This window comes from Dioscorea cayenensis, chromosome 2 (assembly GCF_009730915.1).
Source record: "Dioscorea cayenensis subsp. rotundata cultivar TDr96_F1 chromosome 2, TDr96_F1_v2_PseudoChromosome.rev07_lg8_w22 25.fasta, whole genome shotgun sequence".
Classification (NCBI taxonomy): domain Eukaryota; kingdom Viridiplantae; phylum Streptophyta; class Magnoliopsida; order Dioscoreales; family Dioscoreaceae; genus Dioscorea; species Dioscorea cayenensis.
Genome location: NC_052472.1, coordinates 261,812 through 284,895, shown reverse-complemented (window position 1 = coordinate 284,895; position 23,084 = coordinate 261,812). Strand labels below are relative to the sequence as shown.

At 35.7% G+C, this 23,084-nt stretch overlaps 3 protein-coding genes across 3 annotated transcripts; 2 read left to right on the top strand and 1 right to left on the bottom strand.

Annotated features, from left to right (window-relative positions):
* The first annotated feature begins 1,703 nt into the window (after positions 1–1,703).
* On the top strand, positions 1,704–4,672 carry LOC120275886 (serine carboxypeptidase-like 18). Its single transcript, XM_039282615.1, has 14 exons — positions 1,704–1,845; positions 1,937–2,073; positions 2,140–2,219; positions 2,412–2,534; positions 2,630–2,732; positions 2,909–2,946; positions 3,052–3,153; positions 3,346–3,429; positions 3,500–3,652; positions 3,749–3,820; positions 3,889–4,007; positions 4,096–4,209; positions 4,299–4,344; positions 4,454–4,672. The coding sequence occupies exons 1-14, from the start codon at positions 1,712–1,714 to the stop codon at positions 4,535–4,537; spliced, it is 1,389 nt and encodes a 462-aa protein (XP_039138549.1). The 5' UTR covers positions 1,704–1,711; the 3' UTR covers positions 4,538–4,672.
* Positions 4,673–6,046: 1,374 nt separating this feature from the next.
* Positions 6,047–8,508, bottom strand: LOC120279053. The gene is made up of 5 exons (XM_039285901.1): positions 8,296–8,508; positions 8,014–8,239; positions 7,860–7,928; positions 6,818–6,930; positions 6,047–6,729 (listed from the first exon to the last, which is right to left on the bottom strand). The coding sequence occupies exons 1-5, from the start codon at positions 8,506–8,508 to the stop codon at positions 6,124–6,126; spliced, it is 1,227 nt and encodes a 408-aa protein (XP_039141835.1). The 3' UTR covers positions 6,047–6,123.
* Positions 8,509–19,596: 11,088 nt separating this feature from the next.
* On the top strand, positions 19,597–22,611 carry LOC120275877 (serine carboxypeptidase-like 2). Its single transcript, XM_039282603.1, has 14 exons — positions 19,597–19,788; positions 19,863–19,999; positions 20,101–20,177; positions 20,292–20,414; positions 20,502–20,604; positions 20,840–20,877; positions 20,982–21,083; positions 21,247–21,330; positions 21,415–21,567; positions 21,659–21,730; positions 21,814–21,932; positions 22,025–22,138; positions 22,240–22,285; positions 22,397–22,611. The coding sequence occupies exons 1-14, from the start codon at positions 19,652–19,654 to the stop codon at positions 22,478–22,480; spliced, it is 1,389 nt and encodes a 462-aa protein (XP_039138537.1). The 5' UTR covers positions 19,597–19,651; the 3' UTR covers positions 22,481–22,611.
* Positions 22,612–23,084: the final 473 nt, after the last annotated feature.

The window sequence follows — 23,084 nt, the reverse complement described above, 5'->3', positions numbered from 1 at the left end:
AGAGACTTTATTTATCCATTGAATGGCTAACTATTTCTTGTACACACTCTTGCACTGAGGTACCTTTGCACGAATGTTTGTGTTTCTTCTAGGTCATAGTTAGTATGTTTATTTTTCTTTTGACTATTATCAATCCCTGGTATATAGGACCAATTAAGAAGTGGTTTTGGGATTGAAATTGTATCTTGGAGTGAGGTTGTTGAACAGTAAAATTCTGTATTTTTAAAAATTATAAATTTTTTGAAATTTTATAAATGGGTTATTTATATATTTTAATTGTTTTTTATTATTTGAGGAAAATAAGTATTTCTTGATTTACTTATTTATTTTATTATTTTATTACCATTGATAATGTACTCAGTATTTTATTTTATTCCTTACCCCGAATAATTACTTATTATTACTTATTTGTTATTTTAAAATTTGTATCTGGATTTTAAATTTTGGTGAATAACATATTTGAAAATATTCTTTTATTAGAATTTTATACTATGCATTTTGTTTAAATTAGGATTTAGAGACTTATGTTATTTTGGAAATCAGGTATATTTTTAAAACATACTCCTAAATTTTCTAGTTTAGTCTAATTGATAAATGATTATTCTTTGAAGACTTATGGTCATATCTGGTGATTTTTTATATTTCTGATTTGCAATTTTGAATATCTTTAATAGATTGTTTATTTTGTATTTGTTTGAACTCTATTTAAATTTGAATTATTCTCGATTTTTAAAATTGAGATTTATATGTAGCAGGGCAATAATATTCAAAAAATAATTTCAGTTTCATTTCATTTTACCTTCTTCCCCTTCTTGTTTTTAATGTTTTTTTTTAAATGTCAAAGTCTATGCACTGTTTTTTGCTTTCAATATAAGTGGTTTATCTATTTTTTTTAAATAAAAAAAAAAAAGTCAAAATCTGTACAACTATCTCTAATAGTCGGATGTCCAAATCGGTAGACTTTTGAGTTTTTGGATCATGAAAGACAAGCAGACACAACATCAGATCAAAGAAAGCTGATCAATCTTTGTTGTGCTGAGGTTGTCGATATCCAAATAATAATAATAATAATAATAATAAATAAAACCCTCCTCTCGCCATTCTTTACAGAACGCCATGGTGTAATGATTCCCTTTTAGTCCCACATCGGCTAGGAGATGGAGTCCATGTGTGCTTATAAGTGGGGGGCAACCCCACCCTACTAGGCCGGTCTTTTGGGGTTGTGGGTCCCCCACTGTAGGGCATAACGAGCTGCTTTCGTTGAGAGTCGATGTGAGGCACGACTCGTCGGGGTTCGATCGGGTGCTCGGCCACAGAGGGTTCGACCAGCTGGCTGGTCACTGCAGGGGTCCGAGTGAAGTGCCCTCGAGTGAAGATCTGCTTGGTCAGCGCCCAGGGTTAACCCTGGATCGACGAGGCGTCGCTCTTGATCGGTGGGGTATTGTAATGATTCCCCTTTAGTCCCACATCGGCTAGGAGATGGAGTCCATGTGTGCTTATAAGTGGGGGGCAACCCCACCCTACTAGGCCGGTCTTTTGGGGTTGTGGGTCCCCCACTTGTTGGCATAAGAGTGGGGGGCAACCCCACCCTACTAGGCCGGTCTTTTGGGGTTGTGGGTCCCCCACTTGTTGGCATAAGTTGCCCCCCACTTATAAGCACACATGGACTCCATCTCCTAGTCGATGTGGGACTAAAGGGGAATCATTACACATGGCTTCTTGTCCTCTTCGTCTCCAACGACTGTGTCAGCTACTACTGCTCTTATGGCCACTGTTCATCTCTGCTTCCATTGTTACTCATCTTCCTGGCTTTCATGGTCCACTTTCCTTCCACCTTGACACTGGGTGAGCTCATGAAGTTCTAGCTAATTACTGAAATCCATGAAACACTTGATCATATGATTTTAATGTCTAAATTTTGGTTGCTTTTTTACAGATATGTTGGTGTGGATGAAGTGCAACTATTTTATTACTTCATAGAGTCTGAGGGAAATCCAGCCCAAGACCCTCTGCTTCTTTGGCTCACTGGTGGCCCTGGTTGCTCTGGTTTCAGTGCCCTCGTCTTTGAAAATGGTATTTTTTTTTTCTTTTTTTTGTTTTTTTTTAAACTATGATGATAGACTTGATGATCACTGGCAGGTCCTCTGAAGTTCAGGACTGTGGAGTATTCTAATGGTAGCTTGCCAACACTTATATATCATCCTTTTTCTTGGACTAAGGTGGATTATGTTCATCACTTATTTTTTTCAGATTTTGAAATAAGCGTGAATAAGCCACAGATTTATTGAAAAGTAACAACAGTACAGAATAGGAAACTCCTCTCACCAGTAGTGAGGAGAAACAAAATACCAAATTTTCAAATTTCTCTTCCACCGAACAGCTTTGATTTTTGATTTTTGATTTTTTGCCAGGTCTCAAATATGATCTTCTTAGATTCTCCTGTTGGAACTGGATGCTCATTCTCAAATACTCCAGAGACATATATTGATGGTGATGTCACTTCATCCTTGAGAGTTCACAAGTTTATCAGAAAGGTATTCAGTTACTTGATGCTCATCATGTTCTTTTGCATTTGTTTCAAATCTTTGAATAACAATTAGTGAAAATCAAACTTGTGTTGTGATAACAGTGGCTGATTGATCACCCAAAATTCCTATCCAATCCTCTGTATGTTGGTGGTGATTCATATGCTGGCAAGGTTGTTCCATTTATCACTCACCTGATATCACAAGGTAACCGCGCACCGATCACCTGGGTTTTCTAGTTAATGAACTAAAGACTGAAGAACCACCTTAATTAAATCTGTCTTTTATTAGTCCTGTATTGTTAATTTTCATTTTTTACTTTGGTGTTAAATCAAGATAAAAAGTTGTAGCTCACCATTAAAAGTGTGATGTTTGATATGCAGAAATAGAATCTGGGGCTCAGCCTCTTCTGAATCTAAAGGTAATATATATATATATGGATGTTGATCATGATCAATTTAGGTGAAAATTAAAAGAGTATTGTTATGAAGGGCTAAACTCATTGTAAAGGTGTTATTCTGTCCAGGGATATTTGATTGGCAACCCAGTTACTGGGGAAGTCATCGATAAGAATACTCGGGTTCCATATGCTCATAATATGGGCATAATTTCTGATGAGCTTTACAAGGTGATGCACTTCTCTTCCAACATTGAATCTATTACCAGTGTTAATTAGAACATCATGAAGCCAATTAACTTTGTTATTGTATTTTCAATTATATATCAATGGTACACTAGTGTATGTTCTAACGAAGATTTTAAAATCTTTCCTGGAATTAACTATATATAATGAAAGTAAGAAGCATTTCTCTTTTCTCAGTCCACAACTCAATCTTGTGAAGGAGAGGATTATGAAAATCCTACAAAGGCTCAATGTGCTAAGAAGCTTCAAGTTGTGGAAAAGGTGACAAAAAGCAATTCAGTTACATACATTACATATGAGACCTTGAAACTGTGACCTCTTGAGCATGCAGTACTTTGATGAAATCGACATTTATCACATTTTGGAGCCAAAGTGTCCAGAAACATTACCGAAACCAAAGAATTTGAGTGGAGAAAGGCGATTTCTTAAAGATGGGCACAAAAAGTTAATCATGCCACCAGATGTTCCTCCTCTCTATTGCAGAGTGAGTTTCATCCTTCTTGCCAACCTTCATGTTTTAAAAATAACATACAGCTTAATTATATGATTGAGAACATATACTCTCTTGGTGTTATCTTAGTCATATGGTTACTATTTATCTGGCATTTGGGCAAACGACGATGTTGTGAGGGATGCTCTCCACATCCAAAAGGTATATAAATTAGCAAATAGTCTGATACATATAATATGCGTTGCTGAATTATCAGTCATACAAAGCAGGGAACTGTCCCAGAATGGATCCTATGCAATCAAAATTTGCAGTATACCAAAGATCTTCCGAGCAATGTAAAATACCAACACAAGCTCACAAGCCAAGGTTATCGAGCTCTTGTTTACAGGTTGAGTTAGACCTACTGGCAAAACCATGCTTTTCTTTGATGAATCTTCATACTGCATTCACTAACACCATATTTTGATTAATAAAAGTGGGGATCATGATCTGGCGGTACCACATATAGGAACTCAGACATGGATAAGATCTCTAAACTACTCCATCACCGATGACTGGAGATCTTGGTTCTTTGGTGGGCAAGTAGCAGGGTGAGTTTGCTGGGAATTAATAATTTGTTGAGGATGCACATGCTTTTGATATTTGCAGACTGATGTTATTGTTTGGATTCAATTTTCAGATACACAAGAACATATGCCAACAATCTTACATTTGCTACTATAAAGGTATGAGCCACAAGGAAAATATCATCCATAAGAATTTTTAAGAACAAAATTAGTGTGGAAGAAAAAAGGATGCTAATGAGGAGGTGGTTGTATGTGTTCATTCATTCAGGGTGCTGGTCACACAGGTCCGGAGTACAAGCCAAGGGAAAGTCTAGCTATGGTTAAGAGATGGCTTTCAAATCAACCACTCTAAGTTTTTTAATGGCATATTTTTTTATCAAATAAGATCCAATTATTGTGTATGTTTCTCTTTGTGGTTGCAAATATGGACATGAATTCTCTAAACAATTTGTATTTGTAAATTCAGTAAGATCTTTCAAAGCTGAAATGCTTGTTTCACGAGCATTAACATGTTGAACTTGGGAAGGTTTAGGGTCTAATCATTTATTTTATGAGCTCAAAAATTAGGTTCGGAAATTATTTGTTTAGTAATTTTAGTTTAATAAATAAATCTAGTTAAGCTCTTAGTAAATGAAGCCTTCCGGCTTTTAATGAATGCAGTGGTTCTTTTACAGTTTTATAGAAATGAAACAAAGCTATTTGTTTCTCCTTGTTAATATATCATAATTTTTTTTCTCATTTGTCCATAGTTTTTTCTGATTTTGTGTTTTTCATGATTAATTTGTGTATTTTATTATTATTATTATTATTATTATTATTATTATTATTACACTACTTGCTCAAAAGCAAGTGGTGAGCATCCCAAACCAGCGAGAGTGCAAGAACATTAAGGGCCCGTTTGATTGGAGGGAATGGGAATATGGGGATGGGGATGGGGAAGGGGAAGGGAATGGGGATGGGGATAGAAATAGTGAAAGGGATTGAGGATGAAAACAAAAGTAATGTTTGGTTGGAAGGAATGGGGATATGAATAGGAGAGGGTATAGAGAAAATTTTTTTAATAAAATTACTTTTATACCCTCTATTATTTTAATCAAATAATATATATATTAAGTTATTGATGTATTTATTTTTGTACCTCCATAATAAAGATTATGTATATGAAATATTTTTAATTAAATATTTAACCTAAGTAATTGATGTATTTATAATTAAATATTTTTAAAATTTATAAATTTTAATTGAAGAATATAATTTAAGTATTTTTACTTAAAATAAACAAATGTCCAAATCATATAATTTGACTTGAATTTTATTTTTAGATCAATAAACAGAAACTGCTAAGTTGTTCCTTTATACAACATTCCATGGAAAAGTAAAGCTCACATCTTCCCTTGATCTTTATGGATTAGCTAGAAATTATAACAAAATATGCAAGATTGACTCAAACTCAATATGCATGTCAAAGTATTGTAATTTGCATGGGAAAGATAAACCTGAACAATATAAGCCTGCTGATGACATCATTTGCCAACAAGAGCCTTTCAACTTCTTAGAAGAGCTAATACAATGGTAAGGTAAATAAGCACTCACTGGCTTTATTTGTAACCAAAACTGAGACATCTCCATGAATCAATCCCCTGTTACAAGCATCATGAATTCCTTGAAAATTTGAACCATTACCGGAGACAAAAATCCCAAGCTTGAATCAATCCCCTGCTAGACTCATACTACATAACCTCAAATTCCAAGCTGAAACACAATATGATATGAAAATATACATATTACATGAAAGTTGAAAATGTTGAGTTTAACATAATATGTTGGATATGATCCATTACATTGTCATGCATTAAAACAAACAACATAACACCATTACACATAATTTATAAAGCATCAAACATTGACTTGAAATGAAACTCTAGTAATATGCATGGTTCATACATTTGGTGGTGTATATCCCAATCTTGCTAGAAGTACATGGCAAAATGGTAGCTTCATGCTGCCAGGTAACTCAATAAAAGTTTTGAGTTCATCTTCATGTTTTGGTAAAACCTGCAAGATAAACATTACTTCATAGATAGACAGACCTTCAACGAATGGAAGTATTTGAGGTAGTAATTTCCTCCTCTCTTCATGCTCTACACGATTAGCATCCTTTCTAGTAGCTACATCGGCCATTGACCTAAATCCAGGTCCAACTGTTTCCACAAAGTTACGAAAATTTTCATTCAATGTGTCCATAGAGGGGTCCCTAGCAATACTTTTTCGCTTTCGACGGGATTTTGCAGTACTAATACCCTCTGATGCCACAGGTGATTGAGATGATGCAGGTTCCTGCATAGGCATGAAAAACTCATCAGTTGGCAACTGAGAGAAGCCCATGTCCTCATCCAAACTAATATTTTCTTGCATATATTGTTCTAGATCATCTCCAATGTCACCCCGTGCAGTTCCCTGTGCTCTATCCCTTGTAAACACTGGAGCAAGATCATTGAAAAATGGAAAACATTTCCCATAAAGGCCAGCCGCTTCTTTATGGTTCTACATTATTGCATGAAATAAGATAAAGAGTGATATCAGTTACATATATCCATTAAACCATCAAATAATAAAATGTAGCGATACATACCTTAACATATTCATCATATGCACTTTTCTCACACTCAATAGTGCACCTTTCATAGTTCCAAGTGAACCCACTAATTTGCAAGATATCACTGATTGCAGTAGTACGTTTGTTTTCTTAATAGCTTTACTCGAGACTCGATATTAGGTGATGCTTTTATCATGCTTTGTGGAAGTTTTTCTTTTATCATTCTTTCTAATTGAACGAGGTATCCATTGCGAAATCCATTCTCGGTCCGCCACATTGGATTTGTTGATAGCTCTACTAAGGCATCAATAAGTGCTTTATCTTAATCTGTTGTCCAATAGTATTTGGTTTGTCCTCTGCGTCCTACTTGTGAATCTGAATCCATACTAAACAAATAATAAAAGAAATTAAACATCAAGGAATTATATACGAAATGCAACTCAAGACAAATTTCGGATGTATAAATGTGAACACAACACCATTTAATAAGTTTGGTTACCTAAAATGGAAGTGTTCATATAAAATACATGACAACACAACACCATTTAATAAGTTTGGTTACATAAAATGGAAGTGTTTATATAAAATACATGACAACACAACACCATTTAATAAGTTTGGTTACATAAAATAAACTTTAATACAAAAGTGAAGTACATATATAGAAACACTCTCACAACTTAGACACTATCACTTAATTAGTTTGCTCTCCAAGAATTAAACATATTTGTAGCCATGTCAACTCTAAATTGGGTCCACTCATCTGTTGGATCAACAACTGTAATATTCTCAGTATCATCTTGCATGTTCTCTTCCGAATTTAGGGAATCAAGTTCATTTTCTACAGGATCCTCACTCATCTCTATTCTAATAAAGTTATGTAACAAGCAACATGCATTAATGATACGTCGCTGGGTTGCTATATTATAAAAACTTGGGCTAGATAGAATTTTCCAGCGAATTTTAAGAAGACCGAAGGTCCTCTCAATTACATTCCTAGCACTTGCATGTTTCATATTAAAGAACTCTTGAGGTGTGCATGGTTGACGTCCATCATCCCAAGAACTCAAGTGATAACGTTGTCCTCGGAAAGGTGCAAGAAATCCAGGGCAATTTGCATATCCAGAATCCACCAAATAGTAAAATCCTAAAAAACAAACAATTCTTGTTAAGAATTGGTTGTAGGACTAACTAATAGCAGCCATAAAACAATGTGATTATAATTTATTTACCATGTGGAACCTTTAGTCCATTGTGCTTTGTTATCGCGTCCCTAAGAGCTCGACCATCATGAGATGAACCCTCCCAGCCAGACAAGACATATATGAATTGCATATCTTGACTACAAACACCTAGTACATTGGTAGTTATTTCAGATTTTCGTGATCTATATCTTGGTCGATCGGATTTCGGCACATTCACTCTAATATGAGTTCTATCTAATGCTCCAAGGCAATTCTATATTAAATAAGAATAAAATGTTATTATTAAAAAATAATAGACTTCAATATTACCTTAAACCACTTCCAAGTAGGATCAGTTGAATTTTCTAGGATGGGTTCTCCTTTTTTTAACAAGACACCATGACATAGTATGATTGACTTCAAGACTGCATGGAAATGTCTACTAACTGTCTCACCAGATCTGATAAAATCAAATTTGATTACCCTGTTTTTTACATGGTGTGCCAGAACATTGAGAAACATCGCAATCATTTCTTCAACCATGACATTTTTTGTGCCTCGTAGTCCACCAATCGTAGTTAGTAGTTGACATAATCGATGAAAACTACGTCGATCCATGCGTAATTTATCAATGCATTTTACACCACTTTCGTAAATTACGCGTTGAAGATAGTCAAGTTGTTTGTGTCGCCTAATAGATGTTGACCCAATCTCATGTTCAATCACTCTATTTCTAAGAGCACGATGCCTTATCGCACATGCCATGATTATAGCATTTACTACAAAAAAAGTAGCACATAAACATTGAATATAGTTGAAGCTCTTCCAACTCGTCCATATCATCGTTGTCCATTTCTAAAATGAAAATTAACAATCCATTAATTTCGGCATGAATAAACAGTAGGTGTAAAAGCTAACAGAGTTAAATAAACTTATAATTACTTGATGTGCAAAGTAGTTGTGTAATATCAACTGAATATGTTAGTTGGATAACTGAAATTATTTCATATTCATGGCTCACCTCCAAATCTCTAGTGTTTATTCTAAATGTTAATAAGTTTAATTAATATTAGGTATATATGGTTTATCAATCATATATACACACATATATTTTCATTACACTTAAAATAAAGCTAAGCTATATTAAATGATGATTCATGTACATGTAATGATGCCATACTACTGAATTGCATACAAACACACAAAAGACCACATCAGAAGATGATTAAGATATTCTAGAAACTGGGCATGAAAATGCCAAGCATTACAAGCCTTAACCAAAGCACTACCATCAGTTGCTAACATACATAAAAAAATCAAACGAAAATTTAAGATCAGAAGAAAATTGCTCAGGTAGTAGAAATCCACTCATTTAAATATTTTTTAATCGTTCTTTATCTTTTTAAATCTATATAAATCTTCATAAATATTTTTCTAATCGGTAGTGGTTTTTGAATCCTTATGCTACTTTATAAATTTTAATAAAATCTATATTGTTTTAATTTAAATTTTTGCTAATCTCTTGCCAGTCCAGGTAGTTTTACTGTTTTAAAAAATTCTCTCTAGTTTAGTTTAGACCATACACATGCCCACACACAGTTACATTTCTGTAAAAAAAGAAACAATGAAAAAAAATATCAAATGGAAAAAAAACAAAAGAAATTGATGTTAAAAAGATAGATCAGCCTTGTATCAAGAGGCCCTCAGAACACACACACTGAAAAAAATATCAAATGGAAAAAAAAAAACAAAAGAAAGGGATGTACTCAGTGGAGTGAGGAAGACTATTTAGCACCGGTGAAGTGATGACGGCATCGACGTGTGACCACAATGGAGCACCGGCGAGGTGACGAAGTGTGCCACAAGGAGATATCTGAAGTGCGCTGGATAAGGAAAGCTCTTTGAAAGTGGCTGGATGAGGAAGAGGCTATGGATTGTGGGCAAGAGTTAAATATATACAATGTCATTTATTTATTTGTTAGGGGTATATTAGTAACTTCCTTACCCAGGTTTGTTCAAACCCACCAAAATGAGGGGAACCAGCATGCTGGGTTTGAGGGGCATATATCCCTCCTCTTTCCTTTCCCATGCCATCTTGTACATGCCCAAACATGTGTGAGAGTTACAAATGGGGCCTAAATATTACAAACCATAACCAAGGGGCATCTGGTCAATTAGTCAAATATAGAACACTTCACAAGTGGTGAGAGTTTGAATCTTTGATGAAGGCACAGTTCTGAGAGTGTGAGTAGTGGTTGTGTGAGGGTGATCCCAATACCCATGTGTGCACGGGTCCTACTCCCACTTACTTTGTGGAAGTTTGTGCACGCCCCTATCTTTTTTAATGGCCTAGCCGTTCATCTTGAGGGGGGAAAATATAAGATTGTACATAAAAAACAACACATCATATAGTGAGAGACAAACAAAATTAACGGTTACAAATCTAACTAATTTAACACAACAACATAAAAAGGAAATACACCAAAATCTCAACATTACACTTGATTGATGTGATGACCCAACTTTTAAATAATGATAATAAATTAATAATAATAACTATTTAAAGGAAAAGGCCATCCTTATTATTACTATTCAAAACCATGAGATAGTAGATCCATGCTTGGTGGACAAGAAGACTACCAAAGACTACTAGGTTGAGTAGCAAGGTTCCTTGATTATGTTGGAGGAGACCCAAGGTCAATCTAGAGCGTGCATAACGAATTAACGTTATGTCTTCACTAGGTGAGGATATGTGCAGGGTGTGGGAGAGATTTAACTCCGCGCTTATGTGTGCATGTCCCTTTGACTTAACTCCACCGTGCAAGGACTGGGCCCTCTGACCTATAATAATTTGTCTATTTTATTAAAAAAATATAAACAAAATATTAAAAAAATGAAGACTTAATTAGCATTTGATCTAACAACGTTCATTATGAATAGCAACCAGCTCATCAATCAAACAGTTGAGATCTGCGGCCATAGTGACAGAGAATGAAGAGAAGAGAAGAAAAGAAGTGAAGGAGCATTGGGTTCAAAGAACAAGAAGGCTGAAGAAGGAGAGGTTCTGTTTCCGTGCCAAGTCAGGATTATGACCGTTGGAGAGTAAGTTATTCAGTTGGGGAGCTAGTTATTATATCCATTGTTCTTCTTGGATTCTTTTTCTTTTTTTGCTTGACCTCCAATGGAGGATTCTTGTTCTTGCTAGTTTGGAAGAAATGCTATATATCCCTAAATATTGGTGTTCTATTTTACAGCAAGTCTGGTGATCTATGAGTTTTTCTCTACAATTTTACTTAAATTCTATATGGTATTAGAATTTAGTCTTTTGTTTGAGATTTTTTTTTCTTTTTTTCTTTCTTTTTTTTAGGATTTCATTCAGTTCTTTGATAATTTTTTTGGAGTTGTATCATAATTGAGGCTAGTTCTTATAAAATAAGGATTGTAGTAGATTTGATGCACACATCGGGAGACCTACAACTTTTTTTTTTGGGAGGAAAAGAGCTACAGAGTAGCTATTTATTAAGAGGAACAAAAGAGAGTACAAGGAGAATGGAAACTGAAAAAACAGGAACAAATGACAGGAAGTAGGAAAGTCTAAAACAAAGGAACAAAACTAAAACTAGAAAACAAAACCCATTTGAGGCACTATCTTCATAATCCAATGAGGTTTCTCCAAGCCTTGGTGAAAAAGAGATAATTGCCTGGACTTGGCACCATGACTAGCTAATTGGGTAGCAAAGTGGTTCCATCAATGCTGAATAAGATCAATCTGGGGATGTAACAGTGCAGATAATCTATGCCTGGTTTCATGAATAATGTTGGAAGACTGCCACTGAAGAGGGTTCTCATTGCGATGAACAGGGGCGGAACCAGGGGGCTAGTAAGGGCAGAAGCCCCCTCGGCGCCGGAGACACTACTTTTCAGACACTATAAGATTTGATGGAATCGATTTTTCTATTCTTAAACTAATGTAAAATAAACTATTTTGATATATAGAAGTGTATAATGGAGTTGTGCTTGAGTGGTTAGTGGGTCTAGCCATAAAGCATGTGATTTTTTAACCCACCCAAGTTCAAAGTCCTCTTTAGTGCATGTGTTTTTTCACATTTTATTTTTTAATTTAAAATTACTAGGATTTAAAAAAATTAAAAAAATCTTATATAAAAATTTTAGTAATTTTTAAAAAAGTTGAAATTGATCATGAGGCATAGCTTACAAACTTGAGATGTATTTTTTTATTAGCTGAATTATTAAAAACCTTATATATTTGTTATAAATAATAGCAAAAATTTTAAATTATACTCTATGTGTTTTTTAATGTGTATTCGAAATTTTGTTATATTAATACATTAGTCTTTATTTAAAATAATTATTTTGTTGTATTATTTTTTTATTTTTTATTTTTTTATGTTTTGCTTTTAGGTTTCATCCCCCCTACCATCGAGTCTTGGTTCCGTCACTGGTGATGAATGACCTCCCACAAGTCCCTCGAACAAATATTGATATTTGAGCAGCGACATTTCAGCTCACCGATCCTCTGAAGAGCAAAGTTTAGAGCAACTGCTTCCATTTCCACCCTCTCGCATAAAACCAAGGGATAGGCACATGCACAAATAATACTTGAATTGGCATCAATGATGAAAAATCGGTTCCTCCCTTACTTGTCCCTTCATTCCAGAATATCGAAGAAAAGACTCCCATCGCACCAGTACCGGGCCTGTACTGTAAATAAAAACTCAGTAAATTGAAGTTCCTGGTGTGAAAATTAAACTCTTTGTTGTGGTTGATGGCATTAAAAGCAATTTGGTGATAGTTTGTGTTTTTCTGTCTGAAGATGTAATCACATTTGGCCTTCCAAATTTACCAAATGGTAGCGGCGATCAAAGAAGCTGATTGTTTGGAGTTTTCTTGCTGCAAGTAGTCCAGCCAGGTACCATTAGCAATGTGATCATGAAGAGCAAAATTCATGCCAGAAAGATCTTGGACAGAGTTCCAAACAAATTGGCTTTTGTTACAAGTTCTGAATAAATGGTTAACCGTTTTAGGGACCAAACCACACTAAACACAGTTTTCATGGGGACCCAAGTTTATCCTATATAGATAATCATATGTTTTGACCTTTCCATCTAATAGAAACCAAATAAAGGTTTTAGATTTGGGAGCCACGTTCAGATGCCTGACATTCCTCCAACCATCCTAATAATGACTGGCAACCTGGTTGCTATTCAAAAGATTATAAACAGAGGCTGTAATCCTATTACTGTTGGTCTTGGGAAACCAAACCCAGTGGTTAACTTCATTTGGGGATGATTTTCCCATGATTGATGACCAGGGAATCACAATTTAGACCCAACATCAAATTAAGAGTATGTATGTTCCACCGAGAATTGTCAGTAAAATCATTAATATGAAAGTTTTCAAAATCCAGATCTATATTAAAGAAGACAAATTTGTATAGGATGAGATTTCCAAAGAGCCAAGGGTGGAATAAAACAGAGGTCGTGGAAGGATTTATGCAATTGATCCAGATGTGGGGTTTCAGAATGTCTGCAGAAATCACGAAGACCATGCTTCATTTGAAGGATGTTAACCCAAATAGAATCCTGCTAGTTAAGATAATTGAAAAGATTCTTAGCCATTAGTGAGTGCTTAACATGAAGTAAATTCCTTATGCCCAGACCCCCCTCAGTTTACTCATAGTATTATAATTCTAGTTGACCAAAGGGATGCCACTTTGATTGCCACTCTTAGCCCTGAGGAATTTCCTAGCAATTTGAGACGTTCTATTTAAAACCGAATCAGGAATTAGGTAAACAGAGAGGTAGTAAGTAGGAGTTGTCATTAAAACACTATTAATAAGAACAATTTTGCCAGCTTTGGAAATATTAGCCTTGTTCCAATTTGCAATGGCAGCATTGATGGAATCAATCATGTGTTGGAAATGTATATAAGCAAGTTTTTTTCTGAGATATGAGAACCCCCAAGTATTTAAAAGGGGTCTTGCTTGCATGAAATTGAAGAATGGAACAGATACTTATGGAAACTCTTTGGTTGAGCCAATGGGGGAAAATCTCATATTTGCTCAGGTTTGGATGCTGGCTAGCCAAATGAGAATATATGTTCAAGTAGAGCTTAACATTTATGACATACATTCTAGTGGCTGTGGTGGTAATGATTAAATCGTCAGCATACATGAGATAGTTAAAGTTGTGTCTCAAATTGTTTCTAAAACCCAGGATCAGGTTAAGCTGGCTTGCATAATTGAGGATGGCTGTTAAGTTTTGGGCAACCAGAATGAAGAGGTAGGGAGAGAGAGAGAGAGGATCTTATGTTTGACTCCTCTAGTAGGTTGAAACCAATATGTAGGTGTGCCATTAATGATAAGAGAAAAGGAGATGGCACTGAGATAGGTTTTAATATAAGAAATCTAATGCTAGGAAATTGCATCTTAGCTAAATTGGCAAGAATAACATCCCAATGTAAAGTGTCATAGGCCTTCTCAATGTCAACTTTGATTAACATCCTAGGGGGGATAGTTCTGTCTTGGTGAATAGAGTGAACCATCTCATGAATTGCAATGATGTTATCAATTGGAGATCTCCCAGGGATAAAACCGCATTGTTCATTATCAACCAGAGAGGCAACAATATTTTTGAGATGATTAGCTATGATTTTAGTCACAATCTTGTAAGTAACATTGCACAAAGATATAGGACGGTAATCCGTGATTGACTTAGGGTGCTCTTTTTTAGGAATTAAAGTAACGTAGATCTTACCCCATGCTTTAGGCATCACTGCATTTAGAAAGAAATGATTTATGACAGAGAAAAGTTGTTCACCTAAGTCATCCCAGAAGAATTTATAAAATTCCACATTCATGCCATCAAGATTAGGGGACTTCCCCTCAGGTAAGGAAAGCAGGGTTTTGTAAGTTTCCTCCTAAGTGATAGGTTTGGAAAGGGAGTCCCTTTGGACTAAAGAAGAGGAATTGAGGTAAGTGGGGAGGGCATTTAAAAATATAATCACAACTTCTTTGATCAGAGTTTCTCTTAAGGGTTGAGAAATGATCAATGAAAGTGTTTAAAATTTGGGTATTATCAGAAATGTCATTACCCTCAGTGTCCCTAAAGGTGGAGACAAAATTGTGATGTCTGCGCAGTCTAACACTTCTATGGAAAAAAGAAAAATTCAAACCCCCACCATCAATCCAATTTAATCTACTATGTTGGGCCCATTTGATATGGCTTTGTCTCAATAAGGCTCTATATTTGTTATGGAGGCATATAATCTCAGAAGAGTCAGACTGGGTAAAGTTCAGATCATTTGTCTCTAAAACCTAGATTTGGGACTCTACCATTTTAATCTCCTTGTCAAGAACACCCATACTATGTTGCTTAATAGAAATCACACTAGATCTCACTCTAGCAAGAGTATGATAAAAAGCATGCATAGGGTTATTAGAGTGAAGTCTGAAATGAATAACCTGTCTAATAGCATAAATATAGTTCGCATGCTCCAACCAGTAGTTTTCAAAACGAAAAAACTTATACAGTTTGAAAGAATTTTGAGAAATATTGATGAACATGGGAGCATGGATAGAAAAGATTTTAGGAAGGTACTTAATATGCCAGCCTTAATGTTTTAAAAGAACATACAACTTAATTATATGAGAATATATACTATCTTGGCGTCATCTCAGTCATATGCTTACTATTTAACTGGCATTTGGGCAAACCATGATGTTGTGAGGGATACTCTCCACATCCAAAAGGTGTATAAATTAAAGATGGTTTGATACATAAATCATTTCTGATATGCGTTGTTGAATTGTCATTCATACAAAGCAGGGAACTATCTCAGAATGGATCAGATGCAATGATAGTTTGCAGTATGCCTATGATCTTCCGAGCAATGTAAAATACTAGCACAAGCTGACAAGCCAAGGTTATCGAGCTCTTTTGAACAAGTTGAGGTAGACCTTTGTTATGTCTTAAATTTGTTCCAGAAATCAATGATCAAACAATTCAGATTTCCTTGAGAGTTCAAACAAATAACTCTCACTCTATTGCTTCTCTGACTTCAATTCAATGAAGATTCAATCAAACAGGAATGAAGATTCAATCAAACAAGCTAAGAATTTAATCAAAAACAAGATCTACAATCAACAAGATTCCAGACCTTCAAAACATTCAACATTCTTCATCACAATCTCCATATCAATTAAGATAGAATACCAAACATCAACAACAATTAGGGAAAGTAATTCAAGGTTTGAGAGTAAGAACCAGCTCACCAAGGAAATACCCAGAGAATACCAAAATAATTGCCATAAAATGGCTAAGAAATTCCAAGAATAACTCAGCTCCTCACTACTCTCAAAGCTGTGAGAGAAACCAGGGCCTCAAGTCTCCAATTCCAAGCTGCCCTCTCTTTCCTGGTTGTCAGATCCGGACCAAGCATTGACCCGCCCAAGCCAAGGGGTCAGAGGTCGATGGGTTCGACAGGGTCAAACCGGGGTTGAACCGGGTCATTAATAAAATATTAAAAAAATATATTATAATAATTAATAATGATAAAAAATAATATAAACTATATTTTAATAATAAAATAATTAGTTAAATATGATATTATAAATTTTAATTTTATATATTTCTTTTATTTTTAAAATATCTCAAATATAATTAAATTTAATATTTAAGTTTTATATATATATTGATTTTTAAAAATATAAATATTTTTTAAAAAATCTAATAATCTTATAATCCTCATCAAGTACCAAGATCCCTATCCTAAAAAATTAAAAACAAAAATTCTCGGTACTCACAAAAATTTAAAAACAAGAATTCTCTCACACTCACACACACACACACTCTCTCTCTCTCTCACACACACAGAGACAGAGCTGGGATGATCCTTCTCACCGACGCTGCTCCCCTTTCTCTCTCTCTCTCTCTCTCTCTCTCTCTCTCTCTCTCTGAGCCTCTGCTTTTTCACATTTGCTTTTGCTTCTACTCCTCACTTTCTCTCACTAGTCACCACCGCCCTCACTTTCAAGAGATGTGGCCGGGTCAATGGTTTTCAGGGTAAACCGGCCGGGTTATCAAATTAACACCGGGTCTCTTTACACCCGGTTCAAAGGAAAATGCCCGGACCGGCCACATGGCCGGTTCCCGGTTTTTCAGGTTGAACCGGTCGGGCCGGTCCGGGTCTAACAACCTTGCTCTTCTTCACTAGGGATGGCATTAATCCTCAAACCCAACCCGACCCGACCCGATCCGACTCGACCCGAGTTTGACGGAGAAAACCCGGTTTGACTGGGTTTCTGGTCTGGTTCGGGTAAAACTTGACTAATGTAAAGCGGGTGCGGGTGCGGGTATGAGAACCCGGATACCAGACCCGAACCAAAATCTGAACCCAAAATTTAATTAACAAATATACCCAATTATATATATTCAATTTTTTTGTTAGGGTTTTTTAAATTCTTATTCTATGGTGTTGATTTTGTCTATTTTGTGTTGCTTTAAATGTCTATTTTCAATTCTTACTCAATGGTATTCATTCAAACAAAAAAACTATGATTTTTTGTTAACATTTTTTATTTTTATTTGGTGTTTTAATTTTATTTTTAATATTTTTAAATAGTGTTAAGGCGGGGCTGGTATCCCCGTGTAGTCCGATTACCCTTCGGGTGCGAGTGTGGGTTGGGTTTTGAAAACCAGTTAGGTTCAAATATGGGTGGCGGGGTAGCGGATGCGGGTGAGGGTTGGCAACACCCACATCCGATCCGACCCGTTGCCGTCCCTGTTCTCCACCTTTTCCATTATATTTTTGGACATGTAGAATGTACCCGCGGAGCCTGCAGTTTAACCTCCTCTCGCGCTTCCTCCTTCGACATGTGTCCTCGCCTTTAATTCTCCACTTTGAGTGCATGATGCTTTTCCCATTCCATCTCTTAATTTGGTCTCGTGCCCACCATGCTCCTCTGAATTAATATCCTTTTTGACCAGGTTGACTGGTATGTCAACAACCATCTGGCGAAAGATAATGGTAAGTCAACAACCATCTGGCGAAACCATTCTTATCTTTGATAAATCTTCATGCTGCATTTGCTAACACCTGTTGTTTTTCTTTAATCAATAAAAGTGGGGATCATGATCTGGTGGTAACACATATAGGAACTCACAAGGAAATTATCATCCATAAGAATTTTTTTAGCACAAAATAAGGAAAAATAAAAAACAATGCTAATGAGGAGGTGGTTGTCTGTATTCATTCTTATAAGGGTGCTGGACACACAGTTCCAGAGTACAAGCCAAGGGAAAGTCTAACTATGGTTAAGAGATGGCTTTCACATCAACTGCTCTAAGTTTTTTTTTATGGCATATGTTTGTTTCTCTGAGTTGTAATATGAAAATGAGTTCTCTAAACAATTTCTATTTACAAATATAGATCATTCAACGTTGAAGTGCTTCTTTCAAATTGAAGTAAAACAAAATAATTTAATGTGTGGTACATTCTTGTCCTCATCATGAGAAAGCCATTCATCAGCTTGCTTCTTGTGGTCCTCGTTCACATGTCTTATCTCTTATTATTTTGTTAGCTCAACCACCATGGCTCTTCTTGAGCTAAACTTGTTGATAGGTGGACTCAATTGGCTTTGCATAATAGGCAGGCTAGCCATGTTGGCACACGCACGACTAACATAGTATCCGGGCTATTATGGGCCTATGTCGTGTTGGGACATGCTAACCCCACTTGACGACTCTATCATGGTGGAACTTCTACTTGTGACAAAATTTCTCCCAATCCAAAATATTTAACAGTCTATTTATTTGACAAAAACTTAATAAGAACAAACTACTCATATTTATTAATTAAAAAAATTTATGTCCTTTTAACTAGTAATTCTTCTCCTTGAGGGCTTACTTCGATGGGGTGCATGAAGGTTTAGAAAAGGAAAGTTTTAAATTATATGTTATTTGGGGTAAAAATAAAGTAAAAGAAGATAAAGCTATACATTAATATTACAATTTTTTTTTAAGAATCTGATATGAAAATAAAGAATTTCTTCATGCGATGAGTCATCGTAGGTTAATAATGACATATTACCCAGTGACTGGTGACTAGTGGTGGCAAATACTAGTGACTGACTAGTGATGACAGACACTAATGTCCAGGTTGTCAGTGTGGCTCACAACAATTAATCACTGTGATTGATGGTAATATCTAGTATGTGATAGGTCATAATGATAAATATTGAAAACGTATAAAAATATTTTAATTCATAAAATTTAAAAAACCTCCTTAAGCCATTGCATGGAGGTTTTAAACTCCTGCCCCGGCCCCGGCCCCGGCCCCGGCCCCGGCCCCGCCCCCGCCCTTGAATCCGAATTTCCCAAAAACTCTAATTCCACTTTTAGCTCCCTTGAGCACTTTGGTTGGTTGCAAACACAAGTTAAAATTCATACATTTAATATGATACGGAAGTTCCAATTATAGACTTTTCGAGGTATTATGAATTGATGCTAGTAAAAAAAGAAAAAAAAAAAGAAAAAAACCAAAAACAGACAAGCAGACACAGCACATGAAAGAAATCTGATCAATTTGTGTTGTATTGAGTTTGTTGATATTCAAAGAATAATAAAATAAAAACAGGATCCTCCCTTCGCCATTCTTTCAGAACGCCATGGCTTCTTATCCTCTTCGTCCCCAACGACTGTGTCAATTGCTACTACTACTCCTATGGCCTCTGTTCATCTCTGCTTCCATTGTTACTCATCTTCCTGGTTTTCATGGTCCACTTCCCTTTCACCTTGAGACTGGGTGAGCCGAAGTTCTTGCTGAAGTCCATAATAAACTTGATGATTTTAATATATAAAAATGGCTGCATTTTGTAGGTATGTTGGTGTGGATGAAGTGCAGTTCTTTTATTACTTCATAGAGTCTGAGGGAAATCCAGCTGAGGACCCTCTTCTTCTTTGGCTCACTGGTGGCCCTGGTTGCTCTTCTTTCTGCGCCCTTGCCTTTCAAAATGGTAATGTCTTTCGTATTTTCTTTTCTTTTTTTTTTTCTTTCTTGTTGTTAAATTTGAAAGGAAAAAAATAAGTTTTTGTTTTGATGGTGGAGTTAATGTAGGACCTCTGAAGTTCAGGAGTGTGAAGTATAATGGTAGCTTGCCAACACTTGTGTATCATCCTTTTTCTTGGACTAAGGTGGATTATGTTCATGGTTTTTGAAAAAGGTGGATAATCCACGTTCATAGCTTATTTTTTCAGATTTCTCTTCCACAGAACAGCTTTGATATTTTATTTTTTATTTTTGTCAAGGCCTCAAATATGATCTTCTTAGATTCTCCTGTTGGAACTGGATTCTCATTTTCAAATACTCCAGAGACATATGTTGATGGTGATGTCACTTCATCCTTGAGAGTTCACAAGTTTATCAGAAAGGTATTCAGTTGCTTGTCACTTCATCACTTTTAATGCTCATCCTTTGAATAACAATCAGTGAAAGTCAAAGTTGTGTTGTGATAACAGTGGCTGATTGATCACCCAAAATTCCTATCCAATCCTCTGTATGTTGCCGGTGATTCATATGCTGCCAAGGTTGTTCCATTCATCACTCACCTGATATCACAAGGTAACCGAGAGCGCTGATCACCTGGTTTTTCTAGATAATGATCCAGATGAATAGCTGTCTCTAAAAAAACCAGTTTTCTAGCTATCTGATATAATAAGCCAACTAAAGACTGAAGAACCACCTTAAATCTATGTCTTTTATTAGGCCTGTGTTGTTAATTTTCATTTTTACTCTGGTGTTAAATCAAGATAAAAAGTAGTAGCTCACCATTAAAAGTGTGTTGTTTGATATGCAGGTATTGAATCTGGGCCTCAGCCTCTTCTGAATCTAAAGGTATATATATATATATATATGGATGTTGATCATGATCAATTTGGGCCATAAAAGAGTATTGTTATGAAGGGATAAACTCATTGTAAAGGTGTTATTCTGTCCAGGGATATATGATTGGAAACCCAATTACCGGGGAAGTCATCGATACGAATGCTCGGGTTCCATATGCTCATAATATGGGCATCATTTCTGATGAGCTTTACAAGGTGATGCACTTCTCTTTCAGCTTCAGAACATCATGAAGCCAATTAACTTTTTTACTGTATTTTCAATTATCAATGGTACACTAGTGTTATTTTCTAATGAAGATTTTAAAATCTTTCCTCAAATTAATTATAATGAAAGTAAGAAACGTTTCTCTGTTCTCAGTCCACAACTATTCTTTGTAAAGGAGAGAATCATAGAAAACCTACCAAGGCTCAGTGTGCTAAGAAGCTTCAAGTAGTTAACAAGGTGACAAGTAGCAATTCAGTTACATACATTATATATAGTAAGTTACATATGAGATCTTGAGATTGTGACCTTCTGAGCATGCAGTACTTTGATGAAATCAATGAGTCTCACATTTTGGAGCCAAAGTGTCCGGAAACATCACCGAAGCCAAAGAATTTGAGCGGAGAAAGGCGATTTCTCAAGGATAAGTACAAAATGTTTAATGTGCCACCAATTGTTCCTCCTCCCAAATGCAGAGTGAGTTTCATCCTTCGTGTCAACATTCACGTTTTAAGAGAACATGCAGCTTTACTATATGAGAACATATACTCTCTTGGTGTCATCACAGTCATATACTTACTATTTATCCTACATTTGGGCAAACGAGGATGTTGTGAGAGATGCTCTCCACATCCAAAAGGTACATTAATTAGAGATAGTCTGATACATATATTATTTCTGATACATCATACATGTTACTGAATTGTCATTCATACAAAGCAGGGAACTGTCACGGAGTGGATCAGATGCAGTTTTACTTTGCAGTATGCACTTGATCCTTCGAGCAGTGTAAAATACCAGCACAAGCTCACAAGTGGAGGTTATCGAGCTCTTATTTACAGGTGGAGCTAGAGCTTCTGGCGAAACCATGTTTCTCTTTGATTAATCTTCATATTGCATTTGCTAACACATTTTTTTTTTTAATCAATAAAAGTGGGGACCATGATCTGGTGGTACCACATATAGGAACTCAGACATGGATAAGATCTCTAAACTACTCCATCATCGATGACTGGAGATCTTGGTTCTCAGCTGGGCAAGTAGCAGGGTGAGTTTGCTGAGAATTAATAAGGGTAGTAACAATTTGTTGACTATGCACATGCTTTCTATATTTACAGACTGATGTTATTGTTTGGATTCAAATTTCAGATACACAAGAACATATGCCAACAATCTTACATTTGCTACTTTAAAGGTATGAGCCTCAAGGAAAATATCATCCATAAGAATTTTTAAGAACAAAATTAGTGTGGAAGAAAAAAAGGATGCTAATGAGGAGGTGTTTGTATGTGTTCATTCATTTCAGGGTGCTGGTCACACAGGTCCGGAGTACAAGCCAAGGGAAAGTCTAGCTATGGTTAAGAGATGGCTTTCAAATCAACCGCTTTAAATTTTTATGGCATATATTTTTTTTTATCAAATAAGATCCAATTATTATGTTAGTTTCTGTGTGGTTATAATATGGACATGAGTTCTCTAAACAATTTGTATTTGTAAATTCATGATCTTTCAATTCTGAAATGCTTGTTCCAAATTCGAATACCACAAGTGATTTAATTAATGTGTGGTACTGATGTACACCTCATCATGAGCAAGCCATTCAATTAGCTTATCTCTTGTGCTTTTTTTATTTTTTGTTTTAATAAAGTGGATAACCACAAAACAAGTACAACTAAAACTAAGACAAAATGAAAAATAGGGAAAAGAAACAGACAAAACAACAAAACAAATAAGAGATGTAAAGCAGTCATCAGGGGTGAAGTACACCTCAACAACAAACACATAACACAAAAATGACAAAAAGGAAGAAAACATAGCTGAGTAGGCGAAGTCCACCCCGTGGTATTCGAGGCCTCCTTAAGCTGGCAAAGGTAGTAGATCACTCTTGAAGAGAAGGCGGTGTCGTTACGTCGGTATGGTTGTTCTATTTAGCGCTTAAGAAATCAAGGGAGTGCTTGAGATTCTGAATGGATTTGTCTGGGAAGCGCTGGCTT

What these genes read in the sequence shown, in the direction of transcription:
- LOC120275886 (XM_039282615.1), top strand. Translation starts at nt 1,712, where the DNA reads ATGGCTTCTTGTCCTCTTCGTCTCCAACGACTGTGTCAGCTACTACTG. An exon ending in TCCTTCCACCTTGACACTGG is followed by an intron (nt 1,846 to 1,936) that starts GTGAGCTCATGA and finishes GCTTTTTTACAG; the next exon opens with ATATGTTGGTGTGGATGAAG. An exon ending in AGCCTCTTCTGAATCTAAAG is followed by an intron (nt 2,947 to 3,051) that starts GTAATATATATA and finishes TATTCTGTCCAG; the next exon opens with GGATATTTGATTGGCAACCC.
- LOC120279053 (XM_039285901.1), bottom strand. Translation starts at nt 8,508, where the DNA reads ATGGTTGAAGAAATGATTGCGATGTTTCTCAATGTTCTGGCACACCAT. An exon ending in CTACTTGGAAGTGGTTTAAG is followed by an intron (nt 8,240 to 8,295) that starts GTAATATTGAAG and finishes TATTTAATATAG; the next exon opens with AATTGCCTTGGAGCATTAGA. An exon ending in TGGACTAAAGGTTCCACATG is followed by an intron (nt 7,929 to 8,013) that starts GTAAATAAATTA and finishes TTTGTTTTTTAG; the next exon opens with GATTTTACTATTTGGTGGAT.
- LOC120275877 (XM_039282603.1), top strand. Translation starts at nt 19,652, where the DNA reads ATGGCTTCTTATCCTCTTCGTCCCCAACGACTGTGTCAATTGCTACTA. An exon ending in ATCCTTTTTCTTGGACTAAG is followed by an intron (nt 20,178 to 20,291) that starts GTGGATTATGTT and finishes ATTTTTGTCAAG; the next exon opens with GCCTCAAATATGATCTTCTT. An exon ending in AGCTTCAAGTAGTTAACAAG is followed by an intron (nt 21,331 to 21,414) that starts GTGACAAGTAGC and finishes CTGAGCATGCAG; the next exon opens with TACTTTGATGAAATCAATGA.